The sequence below is a fragment of the Schistocerca gregaria genome, chromosome 1, assembly GCF_023897955.1.
Source record: "Schistocerca gregaria isolate iqSchGreg1 chromosome 1, iqSchGreg1.2, whole genome shotgun sequence".
Lineage (NCBI taxonomy): Eukaryota > Metazoa > Arthropoda > Insecta > Orthoptera > Acrididae > Schistocerca > Schistocerca gregaria.
Genome location: NC_064920.1, coordinates 203,390,280 through 203,408,771, shown reverse-complemented (window position 1 = coordinate 203,408,771; position 18,492 = coordinate 203,390,280). Strand labels below are relative to the sequence as shown.

The 18,492-nt window shown below is 38.6% G+C and overlaps 1 protein-coding gene and 1 long non-coding RNA gene across 4 annotated transcripts in view; one reads left to right on the top strand and one right to left on the bottom strand.

Moving 5' to 3' along the window:
* The window catches only part of LOC126336847 (uncharacterized), a 33,272-nt gene extending 30,221 nt beyond the window's left edge, over positions 1–3,051 (bottom strand). The window contains exon 1 of the long non-coding RNA XR_007565018.1: positions 2,981–3,051. This is a non-coding gene — a long non-coding RNA (uncharacterized LOC126336847). The remainder of the gene's footprint in view (positions 1–2,980) is intronic.
* A 395-nt stretch (positions 3,052–3,446) lies between these two features.
* Positions 3,447–8,056, top strand: LOC126336831 (uncharacterized). Of its 3 annotated transcripts, none has more exons than XM_050000917.1 (3): positions 3,447–3,574; positions 5,974–6,068; positions 7,362–8,043. In XM_050000917.1, exons 2-3 carry the CDS (start codon positions 6,007–6,009, stop codon positions 7,585–7,587), a joined length of 288 nt encoding a protein of 95 aa, XP_049856874.1. In that variant the 5' UTR covers positions 3,447–3,574; positions 5,974–6,006; the 3' UTR covers positions 7,588–8,043. The 3 variants fall into 3 exon arrangements, with proteins under 3 accessions (XP_049856874.1, XP_049856882.1, XP_049856865.1); XM_050000925.1 differs by lacking the exon at positions 3,447–3,574 and adding an exon at positions 3,886–3,907; XM_050000908.1 differs by lacking the exon at positions 3,447–3,574 and adding an exon at positions 5,807–5,863 and having other exon boundaries at positions 7,362–8,056.
* Positions 8,057–18,492: the final 10,436 nt, after the last annotated feature.

Genomic DNA, 18,492 nt, shown 5'->3' with positions numbered 1-18,492 from the left:
CACCTCTTATCAAAAGGATGTGTCCTTTCAACACAATGTTACTAAAAAAAAGATCAGTTTTTGAAAATGTAACATAACTGGAAAGGTAAAATAATTAAAAAAAGATTACAGTACTCAACTGCAACTGCCCTCAGCAAGAGAACACATATATAAAGATACTCAAATCGGGAAACCTTGTTCCAAGTAATTTGCCTTCTCTGAGAGAACTACAATGTTGTTGACAAACCTCAACCTTTTATTTCTTCTCTTTGAACTTTAATTCCTATTCCAAATGTGTGTGCGATTTATTTACTCCTTGCCCAAAGTACAGATTTAATAACACTAAGGAGCCAGAAAGGTACATAACATGAGAAACACAATGACTGTAATGCCTTAGTGGGTACATTAAAGATGTAATATTTTCAAAGTCATATAGAAATGACCACAGACACAAAGGGTTAGGTGTTAGGTACTGAATGAGATTCTTCTTCGTGTAAAATATGTATTGTAAATTTTATCAAATGAACCAGGGATTATCTGTAGGTAGAGACTAAGTAAGTGATTAAGGAGACCAAACAGTGAAGGTCATCAGTCTCCTATTCACCCGATACGACAGAAGCAGTGTACCCAATCTCTCTACATATGGAGCATATTCTGTGTGCAAGTGTGAGAAAGTGTATTAAATATTTGTGTAGTGTGTACCTGAGGTGGAACATGAGAACCTGCCCGTTATTCTCCAAGTGGTATGTAGGAAACTGCATACCACTCTGTCCTGGAAGTGCTTGCATTAAGGCATGTGGCTCCCCACGCGGGTTAGTAGTTGTTGTGGAAGTGTAAGATCTATTATGAACTCACTGAAACCATTCTAGTAAGAGGAAATTTCATAGTATGTTAGTGCACTAACAATGATTCTGCTGCCAGCACAATGTCTATATGTCTATTCAAACATTATATTGTACACTGAAGAGTCAAAGAAACTGGTACAGGCACGCATATTCAAACATAGAGATATGTAAAACAGGTAGAATAAGGCCCTGCAGCCGGCAATGCCTCTATAAGACAACAAGTGTCTGGTGCAGTTGTTAGATCAGTTACCACTGCAGCAATGGTAGGTTTCCAAGTTAAATTAGTTTGAATGTGGTGTTATAGCTGGCACATGAGTAATGGGACACAGAATCTCCGAGGTAGCAATGAAGAGTGGATTTTCGCTTACAAGTGTACCGTAAATAGCAGGAAACCAGTAAAAAAATCAACTCTCTGACATCACTGGGGCCAGAAAAAGATCACGCAAGAATGGGACCAACGGCGACAAGAGAATCATTCAGCGTGACAGAAATGCAACATTTCCACAAATTGCCACAGATTTCAATGCTTAGCCATCAACAAGTGTTAGCGTTTGAACTATTCAATAAAACATCATCAATATGCAATTTCAGAGCTGAAGGCCCACTTCTGTACCCTTGATGACTGCACGACACAAAGCTTTACACCTCACTTGGGCCCATCAACACCAACATTGGACTGTTTATGACTGGCAACATGTTGCCTGATTGGATGAGTCTCATTCACATTGTATCGGGAGGATGGATGTTTATTGGTATGAAGACAACTTCCTGAATTCATGGACCCTGCACGTCAACAGGGGACTGTTCAGGCTGGTGGAGGCTCTCTGTAATGGTGTGGGGTGTGTGCAGTTGGAGTAATATGGGACCCCTGATACTCTAGATAAGACTCTGACAAGTGTCGAGTACGTAAGCATTCTGTTTGACCACCTACATCCACTCATATCCATTTTCATTCCAACAGACCTGAGCAAGTCCAACAGGACAATGCAACATGTCCAGAATTGCTACAGTGTGCCTCCAGGAACACTCTTCTGAGTTTAAACACTTCTGCTGCCCAGCAAACTTCCCAGACATGAACATTATTGAGCATATCTGTGATGTCTTGCAACATGCTGTTCAAAATAGTTCTCCACTTTCTCATACTCTTACGGATTTATGGACAGCCCTGCAGGATTCATGGTGTCAGTCCCTCCAGCACTGCTTCAGACATTAGTCGAGCCCATGTCATGTCATGTTTGGGGCAGTTCTGCGTGCTGACGGGGACCCTACATGATATTGGGCGGGTGTACCAATTTCTTTCTCTCTTCAGTGTATAATGTAATTGGATAGATTTTTAAAAATAATCTACTCACCAAGTGGCGGCAAGAGAACAAACATATAAAGATATTGAAATCTGCAAACTTTCCAAAGCAGTAACTCTTTCTTCTGGCAGAAGGGTTAAGGTTCTACAATATTGTACTACCTGTAAGTAATAAGCGGTCCAAAAACTAAAGTTTTTCCCCAAACGCATTTCGGTTAATGGTAAATCATCATGAGTGGAGATTCTGCAAACATCTTGCACACGTAACTTCTTTTTCCATTTCAATTGCCATAGAGGTAAAAGCAGTTTTGTTTCTGATTGTGATGCGCAAATAAACAATAAAACAGTAACCTTTGGTGTAAATACTGTACTACAAGCAACACTCTCTCTCTCTCTCTCTCTCTCTCTCTCTCTCTTATATATCACTTTACAAGTGACTATTATAGGGACAAAACTGTGTTGAACGACACCATTTTCAAATACCTCATACTAAAGTTTTGCGACGTGATTACGTCGGTCAAATGCAAGTTGTTGAGTCTTACAAGATTTTAGCGTCCTCATTTACATCATATGTTAATATGATGTAATTACACTTTTTTCCACATTTATTCCGTTCACCAAGTAATATGTACAATGGATTTATTATGTTTATTATAGTGCCTTTTGTTTACACTCCCCTGTTACCATAGAAATTTACTGGATAGCGCCTACTGAAATGTTTCTATTAACTTTATTTTACTGTCTGTCCTTAATTGTATCAAATTGTATGTTTATTTGACCATTACTTTGTATCTAGATAAATAAACGAAATAAAACCTATTATTTATGCCAAATGCATACAGAATAAGGATCCTACTCTGCACTACGTTTAATATAGCGTACAGCCAGTACCGTAGTTCGTCTCTTCGCAAGGTTGCTACATAGGTCTCTTCGTATATTTCTCAACTACAAATTCGATTACAAGACACTTGCACTCGAATGCTAGCGAGCAGTCGAATGAAGCGGTTGACTGGTGACAGCAAGCGTATTTTGTCACGTGACCTTGTTCTTAGTCGGGGTAAGAACCATATTCGTATTTTGTTATGCCTCTCCATGCAGCCGTCATGCGAGTTTTCTGTTCTCTACACTGACATCCTATAAAATCAGATTTGGTATAGATGTACGAGTCGCATGAAAACAAAGTCCACTTTCGAAAAGATTTTCTCATCCCTTAATCTAGGAGTATTCGTTTAAATATTAAGGTATGTCCACGCGATGCCTCTCTCCTCGCGCTCAGTCGCAATCGCAGAGGCACGGGAATAAAAGGCCATGCACAAAAGTGTGTGGAAAGGACGCATGTACTCATGAGCTTTCTCGTAATCACGTGTTGGCTCATTGCGCAACCACTCTGCGCAGTGCTTATTCCCGAAACAGGGTGATACTTACGGGGGTTTCTTAGTCGTTACGTGAAGTAATTAATTTTCAATGTGTATTTGTTTTATTTTTTAAAAAGTTGTGTACATAATTTTAATCATCAAATACTGTAAGTAAGTTATGTAGCTTATTATCCTCGGACTCGGCAAATTTGGGAATTTCGTAGGCGCCAAAATCCACTAGAACGGAGGTTATATTTTCTAGTTTTGTATTTGCTACAACATCAGTGTCCTTCGTTCCTATTTCTGTTAGTTTGCTGAGGAATTACACATGCCCCATCGTTTCTTTTCTTCATATATCGCAACAAAATGATACATACATGCTCCCAGCTCCTGTCGACTGCTAAAAAGTATAAGTATTCCCACCAAAGGTGAGAAGCAGTGCGTTGACGCCTGACGGCATTTCCAGGGAAATACTCATTCGCAAATGCGCACACGTAGCTGCGCTGCTGGAAATTTATGCGCATGCGTAAAGTAGAACAGCGAAAATGGCATCGTGTGGACGCACCTACCGCATACACTAGTTGGCCTCAGCAAACTGTGCTGTATTATGTGGTTGTTTGTAACTTATCGTAAGTAGGTACGGTCGACAAACAAGGCACTTTAAAAATTTTTCCTGTAAATATAAGGGCCTGAAATGTCAGTAGCATGAACACACATTTCAGGTTAATTTTTAAACCTGAGAAAACTCGCAAACGCTGACAGGCAAATATTTGTAACGAACTTCCTATGACATACCGTACATTTATTCCGTACAACTTCGATCTTACAAGACGCAAAATGGAAAAATTTTCAGCTTCTAGGCACAATTTCTCAGACATCTCCAACTCAATTGCAACGGAAATTAGGAGTATCATGGGAATGACAGCGACGACTGTCTTTCACAAAGGTATCAAATCTTCAGGTTTACGACAAACTATGCAGACTGCATTGCAGTTTTCCAGTCGTGGTCTTGAGGTTGATTCGTAAGGCGTGTATCGTCGCATTCTGGGCTCGAGTGTGGTTTAAGTTTTTCACCATCAGATGTATTCCGTGTTGCGATAAAATTAGATTACTATAAAAATAATGGAGCTTATGGTAACACTTTCTGATACCCCTATGTGCGGGTTGTATGCTTCACATACGGTATGACAGTTAAAAAGGGGGACAATTCCTTGTCGTTCGTTAGAAAAGCTTCAGTGTTGGTAACATATAATTTTGACAGTGTAGGTACACTACAGACTCGTCACGTTGAAAGTGCACATCAGCGCAAAGAAAGAAAAATATTCGTATAATCAGTATGGTTGTTAATAATTAACGTGACTGTGTCGTATGTGCTTTTACGCTATGTTGCAATTCTTGAACCTACGACAATAGCATAAAATGCCGACGCATTCAGGTAATAATTTTATGTTAAGTGTCAGAAGCCTAAGCTAACTCCATACAGCGCTGGTGAAATTTAAAGGGATTAAAAATTACTAAGGCCCCGTATACACAAACCTTAAATCATTAGAATAAATTTATCGCGGTATGAAATTCGAAGGATAAAGTGACGGTTCCAAAATACCTTTACACTTAGGCCGATCTTTCATCTTGATACAGGAAACTGTTTTTTCTTGAGTGGATAGTACACTAAACAACTCTAACTTTGCTAAACTTTAATCGAAAAATTTCTGTGAAAAATTGTCTGTGAATGAGTTATCAACACGGTATGTCGTAATGAGAGCTATTTCGGTGTGCTAAATTTTGACAGACATTGACCGAGAGGGGGTAAAACAGGTCTTGGAAAGCAACTAATTCCGAAATAAAGATGTGAAACATAGCAAACACCGTCAAAGACAGAGGTTACTGCAGCTGATTATTAGGCGTAGTAACTATGGCTTAATATAGCCACATCGCTGTGTCGCATTCTTCGGTACGAAATGGAAAGAATGGTGTTAATGAGCTATTAATAACGATGGGGAAGTGGTTGGATTGAGACCGAACATAAGAAATTTTTCGGTGTGGTGGATCTGATAACACTGCCGATTTTCTTAACTTGCGCAGCACTGTGAATCCCACTTCGAAAAGAAGAATATAGAGACATTCCCCACTGAGCTGGCTGCCAAACCCACCACGGACGAATCGCGAAATTTCCATTATATCGAGGTACAGGTACTTAAGGCGAACGCTGAAAAGTAAGTTTTTCCGTATAGGGTCTGCGAGAGTTGACGCGAAAAGGGTAATCTGTAGGTAATGCTATTTAACTACTATCCTTTACCCTTCACTCCATTGTTGGAGAGTGTAAAGAAATTCCTACAGAAACCGTGACTGCTATGCTTTACACGCCAGAAACAAACCGTTCAAAAGTGAAATACTGATACATACTTTAGTTTCTAAGACACACGTAGGATGACGCCACCGTAGATTACGGACGGCTGAAGTTGTGTTGGAAGTAACCGTATTTCTCCATTTCCAGCGGGAGTCGTACGGGATACATCGTGGACGAAGCATGGGAGACGCGTTTGACGTTCTGGGGCATTTGGTACCCGAAGTATCTATCAAAATTCTGAGGTAAATAGTTAAAAATACCATTAGTAGGTTATTTAAGGAACATAATAGGAGTTCATGCATAGTGCTAGCTGACAAAACCTTTAATCTAATGAATGTTGAGCCCATCGAAAGTGCACGTGCCCCTCCAGACATGGGTATTACGTACGTTTCACACGTTGTCTTATCAAAGGTTGGAATTCAGTTGTTGCTGAAGTCACCGTTCTTTCTTAATGAACAAATGACGGCATATAAAAAAAAAAGTACCTGTAGCAAGCTGGACTTCGTCGCCCCCTGCATTGTTTCATTTTGTACATAGCACAAGAATTTTAGATATAAGGGCAGATATTTTTAGTAAATGAAGCGAATAATTATTGATGAAGGAAATAGGTGTTGGGATTCACGTAGATCTCAAAATAGCAGGATCATAGCCATTATCTTATTACGCCAGATAAGATAAACAAATTAGAAGTCACCAGTTAGAAACTCCTGTTATACGATGCATGGACTAAAAGATTTGGTATAGTTGCGATATAAACTTGTAGAGCTTCCATAGTAACCCTTTGCTGTAACTACTAGATAACACGCTAATGTACATATGTATAGGGAGTTGAGGGAGGAAACGGTGATCAGAAAAAGCTCATATGAATTTCATGACTGCAAATTGCTAGCAACTTTGATACTCAAAACATTGATTAATTAATTACATATGGTTTTACAAATACTCCAACCGGAATACCGTCAAACCTATGATGAATGTGCCTTGGCCCTCACATGTACCCATATTTGAGCAGGTCAGCAAATATAAATGAATATTAAATTACATGTCACGTTAGGAAACATGTTTCCCATAATTTTATGTGGTAATTCACTGACAATGGGATAATAGGACAGGTTTTCCTGTTACATTAATAGTGACGGGAATTGCAACACTGCCTGAGTTATGTAGTCTATCACTCGTATAACTACTGACTAACACCCCCCTCCCTCCCCCCGCCACCACACGACCACCATCACTCCCGTAAGTTTATGTATATTTGGTTAGTTTTGCAACATTAAATACACTGTTTGTTACTAATATTAAAGTAAAACTGCAAAGTCTCTACAAGATAATAGAAAAGTATTTAAGTTTTTCGGTGCATATTGTGTAAGTATTGTTGATGAAGTACAAGAATACGAGAGAGTTCATTAGGTAAGTCTTGTCGCACTCTAAATCTCTCAGTACATATATAAAAGCTTTGATTCCATGTGATCTCTTAAGATTTTTGTTAAAAGAGTAATTCATGTTTCAAACATTATTTTTTTTTTATTCTGCAGGATGCTGGATATGAAATCACTTGGGTCCGCAAGCAAGGTTTGCAAACACTGGAGGTCGCTATGCTATAGGGATACTACCCTGAAGCGAAGAATGAAAAGATTTAGGGAGCTGCAAGTACTGAAGAAGAAGCTGCGGAGAGTTAGAAAGAAACTCGCATATATTAAGAATGAAATAGCAGAATTAGGAAATAACCACAAACTTAAACTAGTTCTTATGGAATCGTAGTGCCAGTAATCTAATTTTAAGCTCTTGACTAATAACAAAGCAGTGACTGAATCTCTGCAGTAATTTTGTGCAGATGATGAGACTGTACTTTGGAATAACATGCACCATTATTGAACCGTAACTCGAGTAAGAGGGGTCTTGTGCAAACTGAGATTTCAAAAATTGCTTCTGCTGGAGAACAGCTGCAATGCTGGCTTTGGCAAAAGGGAAGAATTTGTTGAAGTGGAAAATATCGACCGTGAAGTGTGTTGCGTAACTTCCAGAATAAGCAGTTTCACCATACTTGTTTGTGAACTTCCATTTGCATCATTTGGGATTTTCACCAACTTGTGAAATGCAGTCCTTACTATAGTTTGTGATCAGGTGCTCTCGAATACAGGGCATCAATTTGTGACAATGTGTAATGTTTTTAACTTTATTTTGTACGTTTATTTGTATTTGAGGAAATAAAGTAATTATTTCTGTCTGATCTCAATATGTTTGTTCTTCTGGAGTACGTAATGTTGTTTGTTACTATCAACCATACTAGGTTTCATCTGTGTCGAATCTTTTTCCAGAACAAATTTGTTATCATTTAATGTAGAGATATTTACACTGTGTTGTACATCATAAAATGCACAGCAGTAGCAATATCAGCAAATTAATCAATACTTAAAGGTTGAGTGATTTTTATTTAGCAATGGGACACACACAATTTTTCTTGTGAGTGAAGGCTTTGGCGATAACGGTCTGTTTTTAATTTTTGCAACAAGTGTTTGAGAAATGTTCGAAACCCTGTCATATTTTCTGATTAAGAGAATGTCTTCATCCACAGACAACATATAATAAAAAAAATATCCATTTCTGACAGCAATGTAACTCATTGGATAAGTTTTAAAGATGGTATAGTTAGTTTAATGTTCTGTCGATTACTTGCACAGTTGACCTTAATGTGTTGACTGCCAGTGGTGCAGCAGAGCCACCTGCTTGCCTGTCATCTGCCACATTTCACTCAACTTGTTAATGATGTGGGACACCTAATTTTACATTCATAAAAAATATACCCATTATAAGGTGGTTTTTTTGTAAATAAAAAAATTGTGAAATAGTAACTCCTACCCATTAAAGATTACACAAATAGAAATTCTTCAGAATAGCAGTTGTCAAAGAGAAACTGTTAAAATTTGTTGTGTAATTAAATTTTCCTGTCTGTCAGCCATTTTATATCGGTGGGTAAGTGATCAAAAATTTTGGTGGTGGTACTTACTGTGTGTGTGCTAATTATGTACATTGTTTCTTTTGAACTGCAGTGGGTTATTGACAACAAAGTTCACAAAGGAATAAGTAGATTGCGAAGAAGTTAGCAGAACTCCTGACAGACAAAATCCAATTGTGGGTGAACACCACATAGTATTCTTTCAGCACATTTTTGAGCAATGAAAGCTTTTTCTTAAAAATGTTACCCCAGAACGTTATTCTATATATTATCTCTCCCCAAGATTTGCTGCATTTTCTAGTGAAATTGTGTGTGAACTGAGTTTTAGGATTTGAATTTTTTCTGCAGTTTAAATTCTCACCAATATGCACACCTAAAATTTTTTAAGTTTCTCCAGAGTCATTTGTCTGTGTGTGATTGTGATATTACAATACTTGTCATCTGCAAGAGAGAGAGGATTGCTTACACATATGAGAAACAATAGTGGACATCAAGGCATGTTTAGCCACAGGGTGATCCTCATTACCAACAAACACTGTCTGCCTGTGTCCATTCATGCGAATGGACAGTTTGTTGCTGGTCATTCCCACATAGAAAGCGTCACAGTGCAGGCAGGTCAGTTGGCAAATCACGTGGGTGCTTTCACACGTGGCTCTCCCTTTGATCGTGTACACCTTCCGGGTTACAGGACTGGAGCAGGTGGTGGTGGGAGGGTGCATAGGACAGGTTTTACACCGGGGGCGGTTGCAAGGGTAGGGAAGGTGGTTTGGGGACTTCATAGGGATGAACCAAGAGGTTACGAAGGTTAGGTGGGCGGCGGAAAGACACTCTTGGTGGAGTGGGGAGGATTTCATGAAGGATGGATCTCATTTCGGGGCAGGATTTTAGGAAGTCGTATCCCAGCTGGAGAGCCATGTTCAAGGTCTGATCCAGTCCCGGGAAGTATTCTGTCACAAGTGGGGCACTTTTGGGGTTCTTCTGTGAGAGGTTCTGGGTTTAAGGGGATGAGGAAGTGGCTCTGGTTATCTGCTTCTGTACCAGGTTGGGAGGGTAGTTGCGGGATGCGAAAGCTGTTTTCAGGTTGTTGGTGTAATGGTCGAGGGATTCAGGACTGGAGCAGATTCGTTTGCCACGAAGGCCTAGGCTGTAGGGAAGGGACCGTTAATATATAATGGGTGGCAGCTGTCATAATGGAGGTACTGTTGCTTGTTGGTGGGTTTGATGTGGACGGATGTGTGAAGCTGGCCATTGGACAGATGGAGGTCAACGTCTAGGAAAGTGGCATGGGATTTGGAGTAGGACCAGATGAATCTGATGGAACCAAAGGAGTTGAGGTTGGAGAGGAAATTCTGGGAGTTGTTCTTCACTGTGAGTCCAGATCATGAAGATGTCATCAATAAATCTGTACCAAACTTTGGGTTGGCAGGCTTGGGTAACCAAGAAGGCTTCTTCTAAGCGACCCATAAATAGGTTGGCATAGGAGGGGCCATCCTGGTACCCATGGCTGTTCCCTTTAATTGTTGGTATGTCTGGCCTTCAAAAGTGAAGAAGTTGTGGGTCAGGATGAAGCTGGCTAAGGTGACGAGGAAAGAGGTTTTAGGTAGGGTGGCAGGTGATCGGCGTGAAAGGAAGTGCTCCATTGCAGCGAGGCCCTGGACGTGCGGGATATTCGTGTATAGGGAAGTGGCATCAATGGTTACAAGGATGGTTTCCGGGGGTAACAGACTGGGTACGGATTCCAGGCGTTCGAGAAAGTGGTTGGTGTCTTTGATGAAGGATGGGAGACTGCATGTAATGGGTTGAAGGTGTTGATCTACGTAGGCAGAGATACGTTCTGTGGGGGCTTGGTAACCAGCTATAATGGGGCGGCCAGGATGTTTGGGTTTGTGAATTTTAGGAAGTAGGTAGAAGGTAGGAGTGCGAGGTGTCGGTGGGGTCAGGAGTTTGATGGAGTCAGGTGAAAGGTTTTGTAGGGGGCCTAAGGTTCTGAGGATTCCTTGAAGCTCTGCCTGGACATCAGGAATGGGATTACCTTGGCAAACTTTGTATGTAGAGTTGTCTGAAAGCTGACTCAGTCCCTCAGCCACATACTCTTGACGAGCAAGTACCACAGTCGTGGAACCCTTTTTTGCAGCTTCTTTCAAAGAGTACTTCATTATAGATAACTGCATCATCTGCAAAACGCCTGATTTTACTATTAATATTGTCTGCTCGACCATTAATATAAAACACGAACAGAAAGGATCCCAACACACTCCCTTGGGGCACAATCAAAGTTACTTCTACATCTGGTGATGACTCTCCATCCAAGATAAGATGCTGTGTCCTCCCTACCAAAAAGTCCTCAGTTCAATCACAAGTTTCACTTGATACCCTTTGTGATCATGCTTTTGACAATAAGTGTATGTGTGATACCAACTCAAATACTTTTCAGAAATCAAGAAATACGGCTTCTACCTGACTGCCTTGATCAAAAGCTTTCAGCATGTTATGTGATAAAAGTGCAAGTTGCATTTCATATGATCGATGTTTTCAGAATCCATGCAGGTTGGTATGGAGGAAGTCAGTCTGTTCAAGATATCTCATTATGTTTGCGCTCAGAATAAGTTCTATGATTCTATGACAAATCAGTGTTGAGTATATTGGAAGAGTTTTGTGAATCACTTGTAGTACGACTCTTCTTGTAGACGGGTGGGACCTATCCTTTTTCTAAGAACTGAGCATGGTATTTTGTTCAAGTGGTGTACAATAATTTATAGTTATAAGAGGGAATAACTCAGCCACCATTTCCGTATAAATCTGATAGGAATTTCATTGTGCCCTGGAGCTTCATCGAATTTTAACAGTTTCGGCAATTTCTCAATACCATGGACACTAACACTTGATCCACTAACTTTCCCAGTTGTATGAGGATTAAAAAAAGGAAATTCTCCTTCATTTTTCTTTGTAAAGGAACACTTGAAAATGGAATTAAACATTTATGCTTTTGCTTTGCTAACCCCCAAGCAACTGGACACTAATTTTGGTGCTACTTATAGCCTTTATATATGACCAGAATTTCTTTGGATTTTGTGAAAGATCACTCAACAAAATTCTGCTATGGTAGTCATTTGAAGGCTTCATGCACTACTCTCTTGATGGCCAAATGCATTTCATTCTCTATCTCCCTATCCATAGCCATATGCAGTAGTTTCTGTTTCTTTATAAATTTCTTTACAGTGACTATACTATTGAGTGTCCCTCCCATTATGAACTGTGGTCAATTACTCTTTTAAACTTGAGATAGAGTCCTCTAGTTGCTCCTGCCCTGTGCTGAAAGTTTCAAGTTCCTCATTGAGACATGACATTACAGTTTTTTATTTAGTTTACTTAACATGTATGTCTTTATGCTTCTTTTAGCCATTCTTTTTATTTTGATAAACAGTGTTATCACAACTGCGTCATGGTCGCTGTTACCAGTTTCAATGTGGCCATCCTCAAAGAGGCCAGGTCTAATTGTTGGAATTAGATCCAGTGTATTTCCATCATTAATGTGTTTCCAAACTGTCTGCTCTAGGTAGTTTTCAGAGAAGGCCTTTAAGAATGTTTCACAGAATGTCTTACCAGGCCCATCAGTAATAAAGCTGTATTTTTTTTCCAAGTGATTGTTGGATGATTAAAAGTCTCCACCAATGATTACAGTACGATTGAAGAACTTATCTATGAGTGAACTTAGGTTTTCTGTAAAGTTTTTGCTTTCATCAGGAGAGGAGACTGATGGGCAATAGAAGTGTCCAGTTGTCGTTTTATGACCACCCTTCATATGGAGTCATGCCCAAATAGTTCCACATGCAACTTCAGTTCTCAGTGGATTTGAGTTTCTTGTCTGTTGCCTTTTTTACTTCAGTATTTTGTTAGAAACACCGTCAGATCCAGATGAGTTTTCATTTTTGAAACAATATACAATTTTCTTAATTTCAGAAGAGGACGTTGATGAGATCCATATGGTTAAATTTCATGTGACTTGCTTATTTAACATATTATTGTGATATCTATTGAATTGCTACATGTAAGAACTAATTATATCTGTTGTCTGTGACTGACCATTTATATCCGTCCTGTTCTGTGACCTTTTGTACTGCCCATCATTTCACAGCATTCTATTTTTGGAGTTAATGATTTGTGCAATAATGTGCATGCCCATTAATTTGTTAATAACTTCTCTTAAAATTTTGAGTATTTTTAACGTCCTTTTCGATTAGTTTTTGAAGAAAGATATTCTCAAATTATGACACAAATCCACTACGGATAACTGAGCTGGATATAGGATTGATTCATGTGCAGAATTATTTGTAGTGATATACAAAAATGAGCAAAGAGGCTGTACCTCATCCTTCTATCTGCTTGCCATCAACTTTTGTGTCACTTCTTCAGCACATTAATCCATTATAAGTTTGTTTCTTTGCTCTGGGAGAAGGAAGCAGGTCTTGTCTCAGCAGCCAATGTGCTATTAGCCTATTCTAAGCTTTTGCTCCCAGCATCCTCTGCTCAGGAGCAAAGTTACAGTATACAGTCTATACTCACTCACCTTTGTTGTTGCTGTTATTGTTATTGTTGTCAAGGTCTTCAGTCTAAAGGCTGGTGTGGTGTAGTGTGGTGTGGTTCAGTTCAGTTCCACACTGGCCTACACTGTGCAAGGCTCTTCATCTCTGCATAGCTACTACGCCCTATGTTCACCTTGAATTTCCTTACTGTATTCATGCTCTGTACTATTCTTACCCACCGTATTTCCCTCCATTGCCAAATACACTATTCCTTGATGCCTTAGGATGTGTTCTATCAACATCTAATCTTTGGAATGCTTTTGTATCACCACATTTCAAAACTTCCTATTCTCTTCCTCTCTGAGCTGCTTATCATTCATGTTTCACACCTGTACAGGGCTTCACTCTAGGCAAATAACTTCAGACTTCCTAATAATTTAATTTATGTTAGTTATTACCAAATTCCTCTTTCTCAAAAATGCTTTCCTTGCTATTGCCGGTCTATATTTTCTTCAGCCCTCGTCAGTTATCATGATGCCCAAATAACAGAACTTATCTACTTATTTCAGTGTCTCATTTTCTAATCTAATTCCATGTCAACATCCCCTGATTTAAGCTACTTAAATTGACTGCATTCCATTGCCCTTGTTTTAGTTTTGTTGATATTCATCTTATGATCTCTTTTGAAGACACCATCCATTCCATTAAAATGCTCTTCTAAACCATTTGCCATATCTGACAGAGCTACAATGTTATGGCTCGTAGCTTTTTTTTCCTTTTTTTTCTTTTCTGTGAACTTTAATTCCCTTTCCGAATTTTTCCTTGATTAAGTAATATTAATTCTTTATTTCATGTCAAAAGTAGTAAATTTATGAGTTAAAATGTAACTATCAATGGAAATGACAGAAATACATACTTCTAACATAGCCATTGCCACTCTAAATGAAGATGAAATGGGAGATGTGATACTGTGTGAAGAGTTTGACAGAGCACTGAAAGACCTAAGTCGAAACAAGGCCCCGGGAGTAGACAACATTCCATTAGAACTACTGACAGCCTTGGGAGAGCCAGGCCTAACAAAACTCTACCATCTGGTGAGCAAGATGTATGAGACAGGCGAAATTCCCTCGGACTTCAAGGAGAATACAGTAATTCCAATCCCGAAGAAAGCAGGTGTTGACAGATGTGAAAATTACCGAACTATCAGTTTAATAAGTCATAGCTGCAAAATACTAACGCAAATTCTAATGGAAAAACTGGTAGAAGCCGACCTCGATGAAGATCAGTTTGGATTCCGCAGAAATGTTGGAACACGTGAGGCAATACTGACCCTACGACTTATCTTAGAAGAAAGATTAACTAAAGGCAAACCTACATTTCTAGCATTTGTAGACTTAGAGAAAGCTTTTGACAATGTTGACTGGAATACTCTCTTTCAAATTCTGAAGGTGGCAGGGGTAAAATACAGGGGTGAAAGGCTATTTACAAGCAAGGATTGGAAAATTGTACTTTTTTCGTCTTGTCTAGTTTCGTGTTTTGCATTTGTTTGCTAGCACATTATTACCACGTACAGTGAATCTTGCTCATGTGGACAATTCCATATATCACACAATTTTTGCTGATGCTCGAGGGAGAAGCTAAATGCCAGAACAGATCCTCTTAAGTGGACATGGCTGACTTCTTTCTCTAATTGAAGCATGTAATGGCATCATTGATGGGATGTGAAATCCATAATATTCCCTTTTCCTTCCAAATTTATTATACTTCCCAATGACATAAATAATCATCCACAATTTTTCAGCTGATACAATTTGCACTGTGTACAGAACCAGAGTCACGTATGTATCTATCCGAACCCAGTTTCCTCTCATAATAGTGAATATTTCTCTTTACAAGAAGGACCATTTCTCCAATACTTGTGTAATGTTTGTCAATTCATTTGTGCTTCGATTTTGAATAAGTATCTCCTGAGAGTGACAACTAAATTCAATATTTTACTGGCCTCAGTCTAAAAGGTTTGACTACAAGATTTAAAACCTTTTCCACCACCACAACTGGGAGTGGAGGGGAGGGTGGGTTTGTAAGGAGGTTAATTCAAATTCACAGAGATTATTTTGGAAGCCAGTATTACATTTAAAAATACAAAGACATACACATCAGGATACAATGTTCCCAGCCTTATGCTGTCCAAGGTTTCCAGGACAACTTATTTTGAGTGGTGAGTACCTGTTTCATAGTCACTGTTTGTACAATATCCAATTTCTCATAAACAACTGTGTTGTTCTCATCAGAACATTAATAATCCAAATTATTATGCTGTTATTAAAGCAGAGAGTCACAATAACCTAGTTTGTAAGCAATGTAACTGTGATTCAACTGTAAATTATAATCTACAGTGCAACCATTTTGATTTATTGTTTATTTCTTTATGCCTTTAAATCAGTTATGACAGTAAGCTCATGGAGAAGTCTAATAATATATTTTCAATGTAACACTACAAAACTTGTTTTTTCATCAGAATTATAAAGTAGGCAACTAAATCATTGGTCCCCAGGACAAGGGAAAACAATCGCAGAAAATAATGGCAGACTATTAATTTTTCCAAAAGAGTTACATAGCTCATCAATATAACAACAAAAACAATCAATTATTGATAAAATTATTTAATTGGATGGATAAAAAGTCTACTCACCAAGCGGTAGAACACACACATAAAATACTCTTGTGATTGGCAAGCTTTCGGAGCCAGTGGCTCCTTCCTAAGGCAGAAGAGTTGAAGGGGGAGGAAGAAGGATGAAGGAGGAAAGGAGGAGGACTGGAGAGGTCTAGAAAAAGGGGTAGATTCTGGTAAAGTCACCCAGAACCACGGGTCAAGGGAGACTTACTATACGGGATGAGAAGGAAAGCCACTGGCTCCGAAAGCTTTCCAATCACAGCAGTCTTTTATGTGTGTGTTCTGCCACCACGTGGTGAGTAGATTTTTTATCTATCCAATTAAATAATAGCTCATCAATAGTTAAATGAATGTGCAATGGTCTTTATAGCAGAAGGATAATGTCATTAAAACTAGCATCTGTAGTTAGATGGCAGTATTGCTGAATTTAAGGGAGCACACTGTTAAATAAGGTGCTCCTAAAAACACCACATACAATAATAAAAGCTGACTGAATAAATAAAATCTAGAGCTCAGATGAAGACAGTATTTACGCAAATGCAGAAGTCACAAAATCCTGGGACACTAGAGTTTGTCCTCCTATGGATTGTACTTTTCTTTGGTAAGAATATTAACAGAAATAATTTTAAGAATAGGGGTTCACCTGTTGTGTTGTAAACACTTCTTTATATATTTACACAGACATGATTTGATAGTCTGAACCATCAATCAGTAAAGGAATTTGAAATTTTTTATTCAAAAGTTTAGCACTCATTTTCAGTAATACAATGTCATATGAGAAATAGACCTACACTTTTTGCTATTACTATCTTGTTCTTCACTTTACTATTGACCTTAATTTCTAAAGTAGAGCATTTATTCATTGTGCTTGTACAGCATTCCATTAGCAACAAAACTTAGGCCCAGCACACCAAATTGTATAATTGACTTCAGTAGTGTGTCCTATGAGAATTTTCCACTGCCTTTTTTTTCCTATGTTGTTCTTTTATGAAGGCTACATTTTCCTGTTGTGGCACTAGACTTTTTTGAAAATGAAAAGAGGTAAATTTCCCTGTATACATTGACCTTAACAACACCATTTTCACATTAGTGCCATGCAAAAATTTAAACTTATTTTTCCAAGTGCCATATGTGTATGTTTTCATGTATCATTTCCCTAGGAAATGCTATGACATATTGGTGGAGCAATAAAATGTTAAGCACTAAGTACTTAGTAGATCTATTATGAGGTTTATACTAGATGAGTTTATCTGTTTTGTGTTCTGGTGATCCATGATGTGAATATATCACAGGATATGGAATGTGTCAGTTTTATTAATTTGTTGTGGTTACATTCTGTGGACTTATGTAAATAACACTGATCATTTTCATATTCAAGTATGTACAACTTGGGTTCTATTGCAGAGAAATAAATAGGTTTACAATAATAAATCAATACACACAAAAATAAGTCTCTGGGAATGTACGTGAGAGTTACAGGTGCATGGATACTATACACTGTGGTTCAGAAACTATTCTGTGGTGTAAAACGATCTTGGCAATATCAACTGCATACGATTTGTAAACAAAGGATGATAATCCACTAAACACTTAATTTGTAAAGGGAGGGTATTAAAAATCTTAGTCACTGAAATGGAACCCCTTCTGTACCACACTCAGGTTTGTATGCTCATAGTGTATATAATCTTTTCTTCCAGTATTATGACAATGACAGACACTATTAGGTTGGAAAAAGGAGCCTTTATCCTTATGAAACACTTCAGGGAGAGTATATATTGTGCACTGGATGCAAAGATTTCAAATCTCATAAAGATATATTGTTTACATATTCCTATAAGAGAAAACAATGTGTAAAGCATGTCACAGAATGCAGTCTTTTGCACAAATTCCAGGTATGATTTGATCTGTTTAGTTTGCTATCAACATGCAAGCCCAGATAGTTCAAAGTATACACCCTAGCTATATACCAGTCACCTAATTTCTCCCCTAATTCTTCAACTTTGGAGGTTGGGAAAAACTGAATAAAGTTTGTTTTATCATAATTAACAGGAGGATGATTTATATTAAACCAGTTCACAATACCCTAAAAACCTTATTAGCTGACACCTCAAGTTTTTCCAATGAATTGTCAATAAGTACCATACTGTCAGTGACCTCTGTAACTGAGGGATCAATGGAAGCACACTCATGTTACAAAGTCAGGTTCGATACCTGGTACTGCCAGGGAGTTTTCCTTCGTGGAATGACTGAACCAGAGTTCACTCAGCCATTTGATGCCAATTGAGGAGCTACATGATTGAGAGGTAGCGGCTCCAAGGTCAAAACTTTCACAATGGGCAGGAGTGTGATGTATTGGCCCCATGCCCTTCATATCATATGTGGTGATAATGTGGTGGTCGGTTGAGTCTCGTGTGGTATTCAGTGCCTGATTGTAGGGTTTCCCTTTTTTAGCCATCAACAAAGATGTTGAATTTACAATATTCTGTGCAAGTACGTAGATCATTTGTAAAAGT